Source organism: Macaca thibetana, chromosome 9, assembly GCF_024542745.1.
Source record: "Macaca thibetana thibetana isolate TM-01 chromosome 9, ASM2454274v1, whole genome shotgun sequence".
NCBI lineage: Eukaryota > Metazoa > Chordata > Mammalia > Primates > Cercopithecidae > Macaca > Macaca thibetana.
Window position 1 is genome coordinate 42,782,024 of NC_065586.1, and position 19,670 is coordinate 42,801,693.

The following is a 19,670-nucleotide window of genomic DNA, read 5'->3' on the forward strand; positions in this document are numbered from 1 at the left end:
GTAACATTTTGCCACATATGCATCACATCACATTTTGTTAAACCATTTTAAACACTTTAAGACGCTCTAACACTTCATTCCTAAATACTTAAGTATGCAAATTAAGACAGTCTTTTATAAACTACAACACCCTTCTCATAGCTCATAAAATTACCAATAATTATCCAGTATCATTCAAAATCTAATCCATATTCCAATTTTCTCAACTGCCTCACCACAGTGCTGGCCTCCCACTCTCACCCCAGTCTTTTACAGATGGTTTTTCAAAATAGGGCCCAATAAAATATTTCACATTGCATTTGGTTATTACATAACTTTTAATCTAGAAGAGTTACCCACTCTACTTCCTTTTTTCTTTCCCAACACTGGTATTTTGAAGAAATGAGGCCAGTTATCTTCTATAACGCTTGACATTCCAGATCCGTCTGATCGTTTCTTTAGTGGTGTCATTTAGTGCTGCTCTATGCCAGCATTTCTCCTTAATTTAAGGAATGTGAGCATCTTCCTTCTTTTTGATTTTGTCTGAAACCCATGTAATAGCCAGTATGATAGCCTCTCATGTACCATAAAATTAACATACTTCCCAAAGCATCAGCCTCATCAAGAGAATCTGGACATATGGGAGGTGGTGGGGGAATTTTTGGTGGTCTAGAAGGAAATGGAGGCAGCCAGCATGATAGTAAGTGAGGTGGTAGTGCTGGCGGGGGTGGTGGTGGGCCATTGAATTTTAGACCTGGCTTTCCTGGTCCAAGTCTTGGCCCTGGCATGGGGGGTGGTGGAGGGAGAAAAGAGTTCCACGGAGCAGATTTGGACTTGATGTTATCTGATTTATTTCCAGGAGACCTGGAATTCTCACTTTCATCTGTTGAAACTCGGCTTTCATTTTCATTCTCTTGAGCATTCTGTTCTATATTGTTAGCTACTTCAGAGATTGGGGAAAGTCGATCCAACAGATTTTGCTCCTCTCTATTGCCATATCCAGAGTAAACCACAACACAGGTTTCTCTCTTAAAATCAACTGAAGCAATGGTAGCTGGGTAAATGCAACCGTCTTCTGACCAAATGACAGAATATTTGTCCCCAACTTTCCACTGTTTTAAGGGAGCTGCAGTATTCTTCTTTTGGCGTTTATTCTTCTTAGCAGGTTTTCTTTTAGGTGTGGTTTTTGGTTTACCTGAAGTTTCACAAATGTCACCATTCTTTAGAGCATGCTTAAATGAAGCCACAGCTTTATCATATGCTTTTATCAGTGCCGTATCATCCCAAATGTCAGAATCATCGTTCTGGCCTGTGCCCCGCCCAAACAGCAGGGAATCCTCCTGCTCCCGGACCCCGCCACCACTGCCGCCGCTGCTCATCGCCATGGTAAACTTGCGGGTGCACCTCACCTCATCTTGCAACATCTCTGGTACTTCTATCCTCTAATCACTCGCATCTGCAGCTTCACAACACATCAGCTTCTATGTTGTTGCTCCTGCTCTGCTCTACTTACTGTCACGTGCACACGTGGTTACCTGACAAACACCTAATCATCGTTCAACATTCAGCTCCAATATCAACCATTCCACAGTTTTTATACCTACCCCTTTTACACTACCACCTACATCACATATTGCACCCATCACAATTTCTTTATTTTATTTTATTTATTTTTGTTTTCTGAGACGGAGTCTCGTTCTGTTGCCCAGGCTGGAGCACAGTGGCGCGATCTGGACTCACTGCAAGCTCCGCCTCCCGGGTTCACGCCATTCTCCTGCCTCAGCCTCCCAAGTAGCTGGGACTACAGGTGCCTGCCACCACGCCTGGCTAATTTTTTATATTTTTAGTAGAGACAGGGTTTCACCGTGTGGGCCACGATAGTATCGATTTCCTGACCTCGTCAGCCACCCTCCTTGGCTTCCCAAAGTGCTGGGATTACAGGCGTGAGCCACTGCCCCTGGCCCATAACAATTTCATTTTTTCCTAAACTGAAGGGAGCACCTCTGATCTCTATCCCCTACCACAGTGTTTTGCACATGTTGGTACTCATTAAAGCTTTGTTCAAGGAAAGAACAGATAGTTTACTCTTTCAATTGATCCTCAGAGCAAACCTGTGCTATAGGTAAGGTATTATCCAAGTTTTAGACATTAATAAATATTTGGTTACCCTCTGTGTTAGCCAGTTTGTGTTGCTATAAAGGAATACCTGAGACTGGGCAATTTATGAATAAAAGAGGTTTATTTTGGCTGATGGTTCTGTAGACTGTACAAGGAGTATAATGCTGGTATCTGTTTCTGGTGAGGGCCTCAGGAAGTTTACAATCATGGCAGGAGGAGAGGAGCCAGCATGTTACATGGTGAGAGAACGAGAGCGAGAGAGAGAAGAAGGAGGTGCCAGGTTGTTTTTTTGTTTGTTTGTTTTTTGTTTTTTTGGTTTTTTTGAGACAGAGTCTTGCTCTGTTGCCCAGGCTGGAGTGCAGTGGTGTGGTCTCAGCTCACTGCAACCTCCGCCTCCTGGGTTCAAGCAATTCTCTTGCCTCAGCCTCCCAACTAGCTGGGACTACAGATGCATGCCACCACACCTGACGAATTTTTATATTTTTAGTAGAGATGGGGTTTCAAGATGTTGGCCAGGATGGTCTCCATCTCCTAACCTTGTGATCTGCCACACTTGGCCTCCCAACGAGCTGAGATTACAGGCGTGAGCCACCGTGCCTGGCACCCAGGTTCTTTGAAACCAGATCTCATGTGAACTCAGAGTGAGAACTCATTCATTACCACAAGGACAGCACCAAGACATTCACAAGGATCCACCCCCATGATCCAAACACCTCCCACTAGGCCCATCTCCAACACTGGGGGTCACATTTCAACATGAGATTTGGAGGGGGGAAAACACCCAAGCCATGTCATGCTCCAAAAGTTTGTTTAGAGGGGTGTTGGCTTCTCACAGGAATCCCGTTCTGATTCACTCCAAATGAAGTCCACCAACGTTTATCCAACTCACAACATACATGCACATACAGGAATCTGCTATGAGTTTTGATAACACTAATAGGAAAGACAATTAATTTGGGAATCTGAATTGCATTGTACAGACTTCTAGTGATCCTAAAAGGGATGGCATTACAGAAAGGAAAGTTGTTTCTTGTAGCACAGCTCTTTTGAGTGTTGTTGCACCATATTTCAAAACAATGAGGAATAGAGTAATACAAGGTGCCAGGCTAGTAATACTGCCGGTGATAGTGGTAAAAGGTCATTGCTGTTAAATAAAAGCTAAATTAAAAAGCTGCATTGCTTATATATGACTTTGTATGGAGCTAACCTTAACCCTCTTTCTTTCACTCATTCAAAGAACTGCTTTTATAATTTTGGATAACATGAATTCTTAAAAACATACTTATGCTACATCAAATAAGAGTGTACTATGGAGTTGCCAGTGTGTGTATCCCCGAAGCCAACAGTACTTCTACCTACATAGTTGCAGCTCTAGCAACAGAAGTCAGGTGTCAGGACTGCAAAATGAACAAGACAGAAATAAAGACATGAGTGACTACGCCTGCCCAAGGAATTCAGAGTGTTTCCTTCACCACAGTGTTCTTCCATAGTGTGACCCTGAAAATAACAGGCTGGGGGAGGGTAGAAGGTAACAAACAGATTTGGAAGTTCTTCATCTGTAATGAGAATGGATAACGCAACTATAAGCCAGAAGAAAAAGAACAAACCCGTTCAGCATTAATTGCGCTGGAGCTTCCACCGTAAGTCTGGGTCCATTCAATGGGGTAATTTCCAATATCCCAAAAGAACCAAGGTTGATAACCCAAAGCGAAAACGTTTCCCTCTAGAAGATAGTTATGCTTCTCCTCAGGAGTAGAAATCACGGTAGCAGAGGACAAAATGAGGCCATGAAATCTGGTTAAGCCAGACTGGATGCCTAGAGGGTAACTGAGGAGCAAATGGAAGCTGCAGCAGGCCAGAGACCTAGCCAGCACTAAAAGCTGGGTCCATGAATGGCTTCTTGAAACGGTGTGTGGTCATGCTTAGCTGAGCATGCTGTGGGACTCATGATGTTGGAAAATGAGAGGGCAATGAAGACTTCAAGATGGGATGGAAAAACAGTAAAAAAAAAACCAAAACAGAAGGGGAACAGGAAACAAAACAGAAAAAAAACTGGCCACGGTGGCTCATGCCTGTAATCCCAGCAATTCAGGAGGCCAAGGTGGGAGAATCACTTGAGGCAAGAAGGTTGAGATCAGCCTGGGCAACATAGTGAGACCCTTGTCTGTACAAAAGATTTAAAAAAAAAATTAGCTGGGCATGATGGCACACACCTGTAGTCCCGGCTATTCAGGAGGCTAAGGTGGGAGGATCACTGGAGACCTGGAGTTCAATGGTGCAGCAAGCTATGATTGTGCCACCACACCCCAGCCTGGGCAGCACAACCAGACCCCGTCTCAAAAAAAAAAAAAAAAAAAAATTGGGGCAGGTAGAGAAAAACGTATTTCCAGAATTTTTTACAATTAAAAAATATATCTAGCTATTAGGAGTAATGACACCAAAAAGATTTCTAAATCAATTCCCAAAGCATTCCTCTCATCTCTTCTGAAAAAGAGTCTGAAAAAGTTCTAAAAACACAACTTTCTGAAAAAGTTCTAAAAACACAACTCCAAAGATGAAATTGAAGGTAAACAAGGCAATAGAGCTGAATATGTAATTTCAGTAACTCAGAATTTGCTCCATCCTCTGCTCTAAAAAATCTTAGCTACAGAAGAGCAGTTACCTTTGAAACTTTTGCCCCAACATAAAGATATCCAGAATGTGAAGCTGCCATTAAAAATGTTGACATAGACCAAGTGCAGTGTCTCACGCCTGTAATCCCAGCACTTTGGGAGGCTGAAGCGGGCCGATCATGAGGTCAGGAGATCAAGAGCAACCTGGTTAACACGGTGAAACACTATCTCTACTAAAAATACAAAAAAAAATTAGCCGGGCGTGGTGGCGGGAGCCTGTAGTCCCAGCTACTTGGGAGGCTGAGGCAGGAGAATGGCGTGAACTTGGGAGGCAGAGCTCGCAGTGAACAGAGATCGCACCACTGCACTCCAGCCTAGGGGACAGAATGAGACTCTGTCTCAAAAAAAAAAAAAAAAAAAAAATCCAATGGCAATTTAGATTATAAAACATGGGGAGTAAAATAAAACTTATATTTGTTAAACTAAGTTGTATTTAAACTAAGCATTAAACTCAGTGTATCAGTCTTGAAGAAAGCTCATACCTAAGACTTTTCTTTGAACTCAAATCTAGACAGCTGGGTTCTCTGACCTCACAGAGCTTCTCATGATTTCCTCCTCCAACACCTGCCATGATGTCTCTTCCCACTATTGTTCTGCACTGTGTTACGACAAATGACTTGTCTATTTCAGGGGATCAACATTAATTACAGAGGCTATAAGAAGGAAACCGAATGTAAAAATACCAAGAACTCAAGAACTTCCAACTCCAGAGGAGAATGATATTTTAATTTTAAAAGTCCTAAAGCAGATTGAAAAAAAAAAAGTGTCAAAACTCATGCAACACACATGTGAAGAAGACACAATGAAAAACTGCTAGTAATCCTTTTACCACAAGACTGAATGTGGCCTTCAGAAAGCATTTAAGGAAATTCCACTAGGCTATGCTCACACCCCTTCAAATCAAAGAACTCCCAAGCACTTGCATAAGTGCTCTGATCTCTGGAGTCTACAGTCTTGCAAATCCAGGTGGAGGCCACAAGCCAGCAGCAGATTATGCAGAATTTCAGGCCCCACCCCTACTTTCTGAATCAGAACCTGCATTTCACAGGGTGCCCAGGTGATTTCTTAAACATTACAGTTTGAGAATTGCTCCTCAACATTTAGCAGTGACTAAACACTGGAATCCACTGGAGAGCATCACAAAACTCCAATGACGAGGCTGTACCCCAGGCTGATGAATTCAGAATCTCTGGAGCTGGGATCCGCTGTCAGCAATCCTTAGGTCTTTTTTTTCCCCCTCTTTTTTGAGACGGAGTCTCGCTCTGTGGCTCAGGCTGGAGAGCAGTGGCGCGATCTCGGCTCACCGCAACCTCTGCCTCCTGGGTTCAAGTGATTCTGCTGCCTCAGCCTCCTGAGTAGCTGCGATTACAGGCGTGCGCCACCACACCCGGCTAATTTTTTTGTATTCTTAATAGAGATGGGGTTTCTCCATGTTGGTGAGGCTGGTCTCGAAATCCTGACCTCAGGTGATCTGCCTGCCTCGGACTCTCAAAGTGCTGGGATTACAGGCGTGAGCCACCACACCCGGCCACATAAGCTTTTAATACATTTTTTTTTTGCAATCTGCTTTGGAATTTTTAATTGCTTTCAATAAGAACATGAACATATCTGTGAATAACATATCCACTTCACCTCCTCCTAACTTGCCTGCAATAACACAGGATGATGTTTAATACTCAGGATTTTTAATATCATCATATATATATATATATATATATATATTTTTTTTTTTTTTTTTTTTGAAATGGAGTCTTGCTCTGTCGCCCAGGCTGGAGTGCAATGGCGCCATCTCAGCTCACTGCAAGCTCTGCCTCCTGGGTTCACGCCATTCTCCTGCCTCAACCTCCCGAGTAGCTGGGACTACAGGGGCCTGCCACCACGCATGGCTAACTACGTGTATTTTTTAGTAGAGACGGGGTTTCACCGTGTTAGCCAGGATGGTCTCGATCTCCTGACCTTGTGATCTACCTGCCTCGATCTCCCAAAGTACTGGGATTACAAGCGTGAGCCACTGCACCCGGCCAATATCATCGTATTTCTGCACAGCCAAATCTGATTTCCTGCTACTAAATCTGATTGAGTTAGCAAATAAACTAACTTATATTCACTACTGACTTTGATAATAGCTATCCAGATCACAAACAGAAATATTGGTAAGACTCCTTCAAAAAGGAATTTAACCTCAATAGGTAACTCCTACCATGTTTAGCTATAGTTCTAAATTAATGAAACACAGTAGTCATTTAAGAAGATACTACTATATACGGCCATTGGGGTATACGGGACATGCTACCTCAAAATATGACACCTTGGCATCTGAGAAGCAGAAAGATCTCTCTGACCTTTCCCTGGCCCTTCTCCTCTGCAGCAGGCCATAGAAGAATCCTCCAACCCTCTCGGGAGTAGGTCATAAGACCTTCATTCCAGTCCTCCCTATTCCCAGAGGAAAGGAGCCTCCTTATTTGTAAAGATGCAGAGAATCATCTGACCACACAGGCCTTGCTGAGCTCCCCCAGCTTATTCCCATCAGGTCACACCCCTTTCATCTCATGGTGCTTCTCCAAAACTGTCCGCTTCTTCAACAGACAGCATACAATCGACACAGGATTTCCTGTTGCTCTGAGTCTTCTTTTCTGAAGGCTCCTGTGTCAGGTAAAACTTATCTTCAATAAACTTGCACACTTTTCTCTGGTTAATCTGTCATTTGTTATAGGGGACTCGACCATGAACCTAGCGATGGGTGAGAAATCATTTCTCCCGTAGCCAGCCTAACTCATTGGAAGGAGCATGTACTATCGTGCGGGACTCATACTTATTCCGAACCATTCTGAAGAGATTCATCTTTAAATTATATATTACATTAAATGTCTTCCTTCAGAAAAGACAATCTTGTGAACATCGCCTTTGGTGACTGAATGTCACTAGATATAAAACAGGTAGAAAAAGAAGATACTTGGGATGGCTTTAACTCTTAAATCCCATCAAACACTCCCCTCTTCTTAGGAGAAACCTCGGCTCACCTCCTCATCGCTGCTGAACAACAGGGCAGATGCTTTCTTTTTGGAGAGCTCGGAGGGTTTTGCTTTCTCTTGTCTCTGAGCTTGTAGAGACAATGTCTGCTTCTTAGCAGCTGTACCCCCAAAAAGATTATCCTAGAAAAGCAAATGGCAGAAAGGTAAGACAACTTTATAAACAGAAAACACAGGATGTCTTCCTACATCAAACTGTTAGGAAGTAAGTCTCCAGTCAGGTATACAAATAACACCTCTGGCGGGGAAAACCCACAAAATGCTAGTAAATCCCTAACTACAGCCTTTTCCCACTGCACCCATAGAAGGGAAAGAGATTACCATAGAACTCGAAGGCAGAACAGCTGGGAAGAAGCAAGAGGACAACATGTGAATGAGATCACGGAGTACAAGGAGAAACTGAGCCCCATCCAGTCGCCCTGTGGGCAAGTGCCTCTCTGCTCATTTCAGGGGGTTACAACCTGCAACGGGCTGGGAGCCCCTGCAGCAGCCAGAAACTCACACTGTCCTCTCCACAAACGAGAAACCAGAACAATGGCTCAAAGGAGAGAACTAGGGGTCTGTCTCCACTCCTTTACAGGTAAGAAAGACATACACCTGGGATGGAGGGAAGGCATGCCTTGTGTTTCTCATTAGTTTCAAAGAGCTTATACAAAGTGAAGAAATAGTTTAACTAAATAAAATTGCTGGTGTACTAGGTTTAAGGGCATTTGTAAATTCTTCTGTGGTCAAGCACTCCCCAAAAGTTGTATTTACTAAGGTGCTTTTATTCAGGTAAGGGGAACAAAAGCATCAGAGGGCCTGAGTCTGAGAATGGACAAACTCTTAACAGCAGGTGAACAGCCCTGGAATGTGAAGATGGATGAAGGGAGTGTCTTCCTGGATGAAGTCTCCTTTAAGGAGAGTGCGGTAATACAGGACAGGCCAGGAGAGTAATGAGCTGGTGTCCACCGGGGATACTAATGACAAAGCTCACATTCACTATGCACTTACTATGTGCCGGCACTCTGCAAGAGTGTCACACTAGTAGTTACAGCTGCCACAATGACCCTACTCACTGTTAAGCCACGGTGAGTTTAAGGAAGGTTACTTGCTCCAGGTCCCTGGTTTGCCAGTAGTGGAGCTGGGATATGAACCCGGGGTCTGATGGCAAAGCCTATGAGCTCATCACTGCCCAGTACTGCATCAGAGTTAAGGTTTGGGTTGTCTTCTCTCTTATTTCTCTTCCCCAATGTGCTCTCTCCATCCAGGATGGGAAAGAAAGGCCATGGTCAGGACATGGCTGCCTTCTCCTTTGTATCTCCACTTGATGCAAGACATTCTTGTAGGTCACTGGGTATAACATTGATCCATCCTCTAGACTAAAGTACAGCTGACCCTGAATGACACAGGTTTGAGCTGCACACGTCCACTTCTACACAAATGTTTTATCAGTAATATGTTGAAAAATTTTTTGGACATTTGCAACAATTTGAAAAATCTTGCAAACAAACCATGTAGCCTAGAAATATTTAAAAAAAAAACTAAGGAAATGCTAGATATGTCAGGAATACAAAAATATATAAATAGATACTATACTATTTTTATGTTAATCAACTTTATGTTATCCATGAGGCTTCTGGTTAACTGTAAGCTATTAATAGATAAGTTTTTGGGAAGTAAGAAATTATATATGGATTTTTCACTGCAATATGGAAGTCAAAACAACCTCCACACTGTTAAAGGGTCAACTGTATTTCTCAAAGGTGGATTTTAAAAATAAAACCTATAGATTTCACTCCATAAGAACTATGTCAAGAGGCCGGGCATGGTGGCTCATACCTGTAATCCTAGCACTTAGGGAGGCCAAGGCAGGTGGATCACCTGAGATCAGGAGTTCGAGACTAGCCTGGCCAACATGGTGAAACCCTGTTTCTACTAACAATACAAAAATTAGCCGGGTGTGGTGGTGCGCGCCTGTAGTCATAGCTACTCGGGAGGCTGAGGTAGGAGACTCACTTGAATCTGGTTGCAGTGAGCTGAGATCACAGCACTGCACCCCAGCCTGGGTGACAGAGAAAGACTCCATCTCAAAAACAACAACAAAAAGAACTGCGTCAAGAATCTAATGTCTTCTCCATTGCACAGCTAGGAAGATATAAGGAAGAAGTCACTGAAATAAAAGCGGAAATATTTTTATTATATAAACTTCAGGAAGCCTGACCGCTTCCCTACCACCTTTTGCTAGCATATGAGCCTCTGGGTAGAAAGTTAATCAACAACCGTTTTCTCCTAATCTAAATTATCTAGTGTTGCAATAACAATGTTTACCTCTTCGTCTTCATCATCGAACAGGGAAACTGACGTGAGGAGCTTGCTAGGGAGCTGAGACGCACATTTTAACTTACTCGCACTTTGAGAAGAAAACAAATCCTGTTGGATTGAAATTAAAGTTGCTGTTAACAGGAATATCAGTTTTAAAAATATCAGGTGAGTATAAAACACAAGTGACTCAGACATGACGGCTGCCATGTATCTAGGCTTCTTTCCTTAGAGGGAAGGTGGCTCAGACAGAGTCCTTAAAGGGATAGGCCTCAGGGTCTGTGCAGGGTGTGGGCAATGGTGCTAAGGAGGAGGAAAGCCACAGGATCTGATGGCCTTGCAGAGCAAAGAGGCTTCTGTATTCCCACCCCAATAACAGGAGGCAGGAAGAAGTTTTCAAATCAATTTCCTACACCATGCTAAAAAAGTAAATAAATAAGAATGGCTTCCCATTACTGTCTAAAGAATCAGAGATTAGACAGGGCCAATAAAGAAACAGGGACTAGATTCCCCGATTAATGGAGCTACAACTATTTTATTTAGAACACCCTTCTCTCCTAAGATTATGACTTATTTCTTTTTCTTTTCTTTTTCTTTTCTTTTTTTTTTTTTTTTTTTTTTGAGATGGAGTCTCGCTCAGTCGCCCAGGCTGGGGTGCAATGGCGTGATATCGGCTCACTGCAAGCTCCGCCTCCCGGGTTCACGCCATTCTCCTGCCCTCAGCCTCCTGAGTAGCTGCGACTACAGGCACCTGCCACCACGCCCAGCTAATTTTTTTGTATTTTTAGTAGAGACCAGGTTTCACTGTGTTAGCCAGGGTGGTCTCGATCTCCTGACCTCGTGATCCACCTGCCTCAGCCTCCCAAAGTGCTGGAATTACAGGCATGAGCCACCGCGCCCGACTGACTTACTTGTTTTAAATAAACAAAAATTAAATTTCTATTTTTAAATGTTTGGTAGTCTATTTAGCTTAACTACAGGTATATGATGTTGCAAACCAGGATAAGACCTGCTAGATTCTGAAGAAACTTTCAGACTGGCACTGTGGCTCATGCCTATAATCCCAGCATTTTGGCAGGCTGGGGCAGGTGGATCACCTCAGGTCAGGAGTTCGAGACCAGCTTGTGCAACATGTCAAAACCTCATCTTTACTAAAAACACAAAATTAGCCAGGTGTGGTGGTGGGTGCCTGTAATCCCAGCAACTCGGAAGGCCGAGGCAGGAGAATTGCTTGAACCTGGAAGATGGAGGTTGCAGTGAGCGGAGATCACACCACTGCACTCAAGCCTGGACAAAAAGAGAAAATTTCATCTCAAAAAGGTAAAAAATGTAAAAATAAAGAAATGGTCAAAATGTTATAAAATATAAGCTTATCCTGCAAAGAAAGACCTGCAAATTGAGCTACATGAAGTAGAAACATAAAATGGGACATCTATTCCCTTGGGAAGAGAAACTTCAATACACAAGAGCCGAACAATTAAATAGGCCAAGAACATATTTTCTAAGACCTATTTGGACAGTTTTTTTTAAAAAAATTATGTAGTCGATGTCTACTCCTCAAATATAGACCTAATGAGTTCACTAAGTGAGATCTCCTCCATACAGTGGTTTTCCCCTGTGCTCTCTGGAGTCCCATGGGTTTACTTAGATTGAAGAGGTCACAAGGGGAATTCCAGGCATCCCGTGCCCCTCCTGCATGTTCCACAATGGCAAGAGAAAGGGTTCTGCTGCTCTAAGAAAAAATGAAAGTAAACCAAAGCAAACAACACAAACAAATGTCAACATCACAGTTTTGGACCCTTAACTAATACCTTTCTTGGTACTGCAAAAAAACACACTTCCATTACCTCAAATATGTTCCCCCAGAATGACTTCACAGGGAAAGTGTCAGCCTCACACTTGAGATACAGAGAAAGGAATCAGGACTCATTCCTTCGGGTCCAAAGCTTTAACTCTTAGACTGCCTTAGTCTTACTTCTTGCCTCAGAATCCCAACAATATCCAATAAAAACATTCACTCTACGACGACACACAAGGGGCAAAGCCTTTGGGAGGGTTTTCACACAAGTCTGAGAGTTCATTTACACTCCCACCATCAAGAAGGGGAGCCTATGGCCCCTCCCCATGAACCTGGATGGGCCATTGTGACCATCTTGATCAACAAATGAAGCAAAAGGAACACCATTGACTTCCAAGGCTGGAACACAGAAGGCGACATGGCCTCCATTTGGCTCTCTCTGACGAATCTCCCCTACAGCCCTGAGCCAGCATGGATGAGGCCCGGCTTCCCTGACTACATGCTGGTAGCCACAAAGAGCTAATGAGAGATGTCCCAGGGGCCCCAGTGCCCAGGTACCAGACATAGGAGTGAGCTGATCCTCAGCCCAGCCACCTTCAGACACAAGAGACCCTCAGTGACAATGGCCTAGCTAAGCCCGGTCAACCTCTCGAACTGTGAGACAACAAAACTATTGGTGTTGTAAACCACTAAGTTTTGGAGTTAAGTTGTTTCACAGCAACAAATAACCAGAACACTTCGTAAGTCACTGCAATTGCTCACATATGGTTTTCTTGTCTAGTCGACAATTACTGGATGGCTTATCACATGCCAAGCACTGGTATTAAGGACAGGCTGTTAAGGATACAAACAGGAAATAAAAAGTCCTGCCCTCATAGCACTTACTTTAGTGGGAAGCACAGACAATGAATAAGTAAATATACATTGTCCCTGGCAACACGTGCTGTGGTAAACAGTAAAATAGGAAAGGGGACCAGGAGTACAGGGTGGTAAGTGCTAGCAGGCTTCCAGTTGTGTGTACTTCGTCAGGGAGGCCTCACAGAGAAAGAGTGAGGAAGCAAGCTGGATTCTGGGAACAGCCTTCCTCAGAGTGGCAGGGGCAGGTGCAAAGACCCCGAGGTGCAGGTGTGGGTGATACACGGGATCCGTGAGCATAAGATGGTGGAGGCCCCATCATGCTGTTTCTCAGGGCTCAGGGTTGTGACTTAACTGGACTCTGGTTAATTCCCATGTTTTGTACACTAGCCTTCAGTGAAACACTAGCCTCAAAGGTATTCTTTACATCAAGGACAATCACTCTACTTCCAAAGGGTTCCACGTTCATCCTTGCTGTGAGTGCAAAGTCCAACCGTGAGAGCCTAACCTAGAGCCCACAATTTCTTGAAATATGTGTTTCTGCCATGTCCACATATTTTTCTGTAAAAGGGGCTTATTACTTCCCATTACATTCTCATACAGGTCTCTGATCTCCTACAAGGCTAACTTAAAATTAGATCTAAGATGACCTAGGCCTGAGAGACTCAGGAAATGCAGTGAAATTCTAAGAGGTGGTTCTAAGGTGCCTGGAGGGACTGAAGCAACCTGTGAACCAGGTCCCACAGTCTGTTAGCGGTCTCAGTCTCGACAAGACAGATGGCTATGCCAGAATCCTTCCGCTACAGCACTAAGCCATGGTCCAGTTAGTGAGAGTGTGAATAAAGGAAGGAGCACGGTGACCTCCACTCTGGTGCAAGCTCCTCATCACATCATGAGCCCATTCATAGTCTAAAAGCTGAGCATCCTAAAGAGAGAGTATTTTTTCTCACAGGAAATGTAAATACAGTCCAACTCAAAAGTGAAAAGTATTGTAAACATATTGCTTTCTAAAGACCTTAAGCTCTCAAGAGATTATTTTTTTTCATTTATTTATTTTGAGACGAAGTCTCGCTCTGTCGCCTAGGCTAGAGTGCAATGGTGTGATGTCGGTTTATTGCAATTTCTGCCTCCCGGGTTCAAGTGAATCTCCTATCTCAGCCTCCTGAGCAACTGGGATTACAGGCTCGCACCACCATGTCTGGCTAATTTTTGTATTTTTTTTAACAGAGACAGGGTTTCATCACGTTGGCCAACCTGGTGTTAAATTCCTAACCTCAGGTGTCCGCCTGCCTTGGCCTCCCAAAGTGCTAGGATTACAGGCATGAACCACAGCTCCTGGCCTCTAGAGACAATTTTTAAAGAACTGGAGTACTTAACAAAAAGTCTTACAACTCCACTGAGAAAAACCTGATTCAGAAATAGTTTCTATGTCATATTCATAGACCAATACCAACAACTAAGGAAAAGAATACCATACCTCAGAGTCCTCCTCCTCTGAAAATAAGCTTTTTTGAGTCTTTGTTTCTGACGAGGGCTTGAGATTTTTGCTGGAAGGTAAGGTAAGCTTTGTTGGGGGGGAAGAAAAGAAAAAGAAAAATTAAGCATTAACAAATAAGATACCCAGAAAAGAGGGTTTTACTCAATCAACCATTTAGAAAATGCAAGGAGTCTCTGCTATGATAGGCACCAAGCCGAGGGCTCTGTTAAGAGAACAGTAAGACAAACAGAGGACACATCTGGTATATCGGGGGGCAGGACACACTGCCTGGGTAATGGGTGCACGGATAGGACATATGCAGTGAGAGACGGCATGGAAAGGCAGGCTGCCTGATGGGCCTGCCAGGTTCTGAATGCTGGGCCTTAGGTGGTGGGCAGGAGAAAGTCAGGATTTCGCAGCCAGGACATGACATGATAAGACAAACTGTAGAAAGAGGAGGGATCAGCTGTGTGGGACAGCACTGAAATATCAAGCAGTCAGAAGGGCTTAAAGACTGTTGGGGACACAAGCACTGGCCAAACTCAGGTCAATCTGAGCATCAAAAGAATGATGGTCCAGCCAACATGGTCAAACCCAGTCTCTACAAAAAATACAAAAATTAGCCGGGCATGGTGGCGTGTGCATGTAGGCCGAGCTACTTGGTAGGCTGAGGCTGGAGAGAATCACTTGAATCCAGGAGGCTGAGGTTGCAGTGAGCTGTGATTGCACCACTGCACTCTAGCCTGGACAACAGAGCAAGAGCCTGTCTCAAAAAAGAGAAAAAAAAAAGGAAGAAGAAGAAGAATGATAGTAATGGATTATCATTTACATTGAAGAATGAATCCATGATCCCAAAGAAATACTAAAAGTCGGGGAAGGAGAGGAAGAGGAAACTCTTTATTCAGAAGAATGTCAACCCATAAGAAATATAGAATTAAAAAAGCGGTGGTTTATGCTCCCTAACAGGTTAACCGATTCAGGAAAAGATCATCAATGGATTTTTAAAACACTGAGTGAAAGGCTGGGAGATAACAGATATTCACACTGTGTTCAACTATCACTTTAGAGATCAACTTATCAATGGCAAAAGAGAACAGGGTCCTTTCCAGTGAAGCAGTGTGGTGGGCACCCTAACAACCAAGTGACAAACATGTCTGAATGAAGCAGACAGTGGACCTGATGTGTTCTGGGAGATGATCCAATGGGAAGTGCGCAACCCTGTCTGCTTGTACTCTTGCCAAAACTGCTAACCCTGAATCTACTCAGAGGAAAATAATCAAGCAAATTCACAAGACACATTCTACAAGACAAGTGGCTGGACATAAAAAAAAAAAAAAAAAAAAAAAAAGATGTGGGAGGTGTTGCTCTAGATTAAGGAGACCAAAGAGACAGGACAACCAAACGCAATGCAGACACACTGCCTGAATCCTGGGTTTCTTTAAAAAAAAAAAAAAAAAAAAAATCAAAACACACCAAAGAAGTATAAAGCAGGAGTCCCCAACCCTGGGCTGCAGAGCAGTCCATGGCCTGTTAGGAGCCGGGCCACACAGTAGGAGGTGAGGTGAGCAGCAAGCATTACTGCCTGAGCTCCTCCCCCTGTCAGATCAGCAGCAGCATCAGATTCTCACAGGAGGGCAAACCCTATTGTGAACCCTGCCTGCGAGGGATCTAGGTTGCAAGTTGCACTCTCCTTATGTCCCTAATGCCAAAAAGGTTGGGGACTGCTGCTATAAACGGCATTTTGGGAACAAGAGAGGAAATTACAATATCAACTATAGGCGAGATAATTTTAAATCTGTATTCTATTTGTTGGGGTGATTTTACAAAGACATTTTGGGGCAAACTGGAGCAATTCTAATACAGACTAGATATTAGATTCTACTATAGAATTACTGTTAGTCTCACAGCTGTTGATCATGGCACTGTGGTTATATGGAAGTCTTTTCAAGAGAGGCTTAATGAAATATTTAGGGGTAGAATGTCACAATGACTACACACAAACAGTTCCATGCAGCAAACAGTTCAAACAACTTGTATGCAAATAGTTCAGGAAAAAAATAGATATGTAACAAGGTTTACATCCGGAAAATATTTGCCAAAACCCTAAGAACTGATCAGTTTGGGTGGTAGTTATTTGGGTGTTCACTGCAATATTCTTTCCACTTTCTGTTTGAAGTTCTTCAATATGAACGTGAAAGGGAACAATACTTCCCTTTGGGTTCCGGATGAATTATTAAAACGCCACAGATCAATGCTCCTGCGTTAACTCTTCCCTCCTGCTCACCTTTTTTTCTGCTCTTGCTTTATTTTCATCTGTCTGACTCACAGTGGCTTCTGGCAATGCTTGGGCTTTTTCTTTGAACAGATCTCCTTCTTCGTCACCAAAGATATTGGCAGCAGATTGAACTTTGCCTTTAAAAATACCAAGGCGTAAAATTACAATAAGGCCAAAAATCCTACCACAAAAAAATTCTACCACAAAATTCATAGATTAAAAAATTCTTCTCTCCCGAAGATTAACATAAAAGTTATGTTGTTTCTTGGTTTCTTATAAAGAAATAGTAAGTGAAACTATACTCTTCCCTTGGAATTTTTCAAAGAGCATATTAGCAGCCCAGTTGAAAGACAGAACAAACAGTTTAACCATGAGGCTGATATGCTTGTCCAAGCAGCAGTCTCCTGTGGTTAGAGAAGCCTGGACTAACTTAAAAGGTGAAGAGAAATCTAGAGGAAGAAAGAAACTCAAGAGGACCACCAAGTCAATCATCTAAGGAATCTGAGAAATGAAGGCTCAGCTCCTGCTTTAAAAAAAATCAAATTGGGCTGGGCACAGTGGCTCACGCCTGTAATCCCAGCACTTTGGGAGGCCAAGGTAGGCAGATCACCTGAGGTCAGGAGTTTGAGACCAGACTGACCAAGATGGTGAAATCCCATCTCTACTAAAAATGCATAAGTTAGCTGGGCATGGTGGTGGGCACCTGTAATCCCAGCTACTTGGGAGGCTGAGGTAGGAGGACTGGTTGAACCCAGGAGACAGAGGTTGCAGTGAACCGAGATCCACCACAGCACTCTACCCTAGGAGACAGAGCAAGACTCCATCTCAAAAAAAAAAAAAAAAAAAAAAAAAAAAAAAAAAAAAAAAAAAAAAACCTGTACAAAAGCAAATAAAAGCAAATAATGAAATCCCCTCATAATTCCACCGGTCTACTCAAACAAGACGGACATTGGGAACAGTTCTGCATACATGCTTCCAATTCTCCCAAAGGATGTACTAATGAATTAACTTTAGTTATTTACAAATAAGGCTATAAATAAGAAGATACTCTGAACAATGTGTCTTACCATTTGCGTTTTCCACTTAATGTACCTATAAAACGTTCCCAAGTCAATAAGCGTAGACCCCATTCTTTTTAACAGTCACACAATATTCCACTGAATAGAAGGGCCACAGCTTACCTTACTGATGAATATCTTCACCACCATAAGCACTGCTATACCGAATGGGGCATGTGTTGCTGAAATGAGGTCACTGACTCATGAATGTCTGAAGAGACTAGGAGTTGTCAAAGGAAGCAGCATCAATTTACTAGTGATTCTAAATCAGTTCTCAAAGATATCCACTAAGTGAGAGCCCTGGGGAGCTACAAAAAGCACTAATACCTTCACTCACTGTCAACTTCACTGAGACCTGGGTGCATTCTGCATCCATTTGCACTCTTTCTAGATTAACTAGGCTATCGTTTTCCCTCACACTTCGGCTTCCATCCTTACTTTCTACATCCAACACTGGAAAAGATTGGTAAGTCCGGACAGCCTGCTTCTAAATGCATTCTGGTTCCATCTATTCCTATGCCATCCTTTTTTATTTTTTCAACTTGCTGAAATTCATGTGCACCGCAGGGATCTACCTTTCTTTTCTGGAAAAGCAGTCAATGAATCTAAGTCTTTCTATTCCAAGTGTGATCTACAGACCATGAAGCTTGCCGGAAATGTAAATTCTCAGACCCCACCTTGGACCTACTGAATCGGAATCTTCATTTTGACAAAACCCTCAAGGAGATTCATCTGCACATTTAAAAACAAATGATTTACAGGAATGACTTCAGGAACACAGGACTTACATTGAAGAGGAAAAGGAAGGAGAAGGCCAAAGTGGCCAAGGGGATGAAAACCCCATCATCTGAGGAAAGACCAAGGCCACCCGAGCGTTTTGGCAGAGAGAAGAGAAGCTGGGAACTAAACGGCCAGCATGCAACATGTTGCTCACGTATTTGACTAAGGTCGGCTGGAAGAAAGTATGATTAAAACTTTATAATTCCCAAGGTCAGAACTAGAAATTAAGCAAAAATTATAGGGAAAAGGATTTCCACTCTCTATAAGGAAAATAATCATAGTAATCAGCTTACAGAGCAGAAAAGATTGGTTTACAAAACAGACCTCCCAGGCACCACACCTATGTAAGTACAGACACAACAGCTCAATGACAGGAATGCTGGAGAAGGGATTCTGGTACTATAAGAGATACAAAACTAGGGGAGCTTAAGTCCTTTTTAGGCAACATTCTTTTTCTGGCTGAAGTCCCAGAAACAGAGGCTGGAGCAGGTACCTGTTTTGGAAGGTTTGCTGCGGGGTGCCGAGAAAAAGTCGTCGTCATCATCATCATCATCAAAGAGGCCAGTGGGAGGGGGAACGTAGGGGCCTTTCCTTGGAGTGGGCTGCTCAGGCTTCTCGGGCTCCTTCAGTGATGGAATGGAGGCAGCACCAAACACATCCGTGTCTCCTGTGGGCGGAGGGACAAGACAGCCACAGCTGTGAGCCAGTGTGCTCCTGTTGGATTTACAGAAAATAATTATCACCCACCAAGAACTTTTCATTTCAGTTAATCCACAAAGTGCATTAACAGGGCCAGATAGCCTCTATCCATTACTGCTACAGAACATCTCACCATGGAGAATCACCAGGTCATTCACACACAAAAAAGTCCAAGGCCACTGAGCTCTAGGAGAATAAGAGCTAACGTCAGTAAATGAGCTCTTTCTATAAGCTGCTCAAAGCCCTTTGAAGCTCCCAGGTGCTTTCTCGTCCCCAGCCAGGCTTTAGAAAATAATAATTTTGAAAATGAAAAAACAGTATTTGTGTAGTTTTTAGAAAACAAACCTTAAGTTATGTTACCTAAAAATACAGAAACGGCTCCTGCTGGGATTTTCTTTCCAGGTTTGGATGAGGAAGACTCTAGAATGAGAAAGCAAGTGATAACCATTTCACAAGGGAAATAACTTTTCTTGCTATTTTCTTCCTGAAATGTGTGCAATGTAACACACAGCTACTACCAGACCTTTTGAAACTAATTTTTCCTGAACAAGCCATTTTAAAATTCTTTAGTATTTTCTTCTCTCCCGATGTCAGGACATTTTTCTTGGGATTAACAAAATCTGAGCTGT

At 43.1% G+C, this 19,670-nt stretch overlaps 2 protein-coding genes across 3 annotated transcripts in view; both read right to left on the reverse strand.

Annotated features, from left to right (window-relative positions):
• Nucleotides 1-1,480, reverse strand: part of LOC126963217 (survival motor neuron protein-like) — a 6,204-nt gene extending 4,724 nt beyond the window's left edge. For both annotated transcript variants that reach the window (XM_050805354.1, XM_050805355.1), the window contains exon 1: nucleotides 336-1,480. In XM_050805354.1, coding sequence (XP_050661311.1) covers nucleotides 480-1,403 — 924 coding nt within the window. In that variant the 5' untranslated portion in view covers nucleotides 1,404-1,480 and the 3' untranslated portion in view covers nucleotides 336-479. The remainder of the gene's footprint in view (nucleotides 1-335) is intronic.
• Nucleotides 1,481-7,257: 5,777 nt separating this feature from the next.
• Nucleotides 7,258-19,612, reverse strand: LOC126963221 (WASH complex subunit 2A-like). The gene is made up of 6 exons (XM_050805366.1): nucleotides 19,402-19,612; nucleotides 18,836-19,009; nucleotides 16,514-16,641; nucleotides 14,230-14,316; nucleotides 10,109-10,210; nucleotides 7,258-7,921 (listed from the first exon to the last, which is right to left on the reverse strand). The coding sequence occupies exons 1-6, from the start codon at nucleotides 19,487-19,489 to the stop codon at nucleotides 7,769-7,771; spliced, it is 732 nt and encodes a 243-aa protein (XP_050661323.1). The 5' UTR covers nucleotides 19,490-19,612; the 3' UTR covers nucleotides 7,258-7,768.
• Between the last annotated feature and the right edge of the window lie 58 nt (nucleotides 19,613-19,670).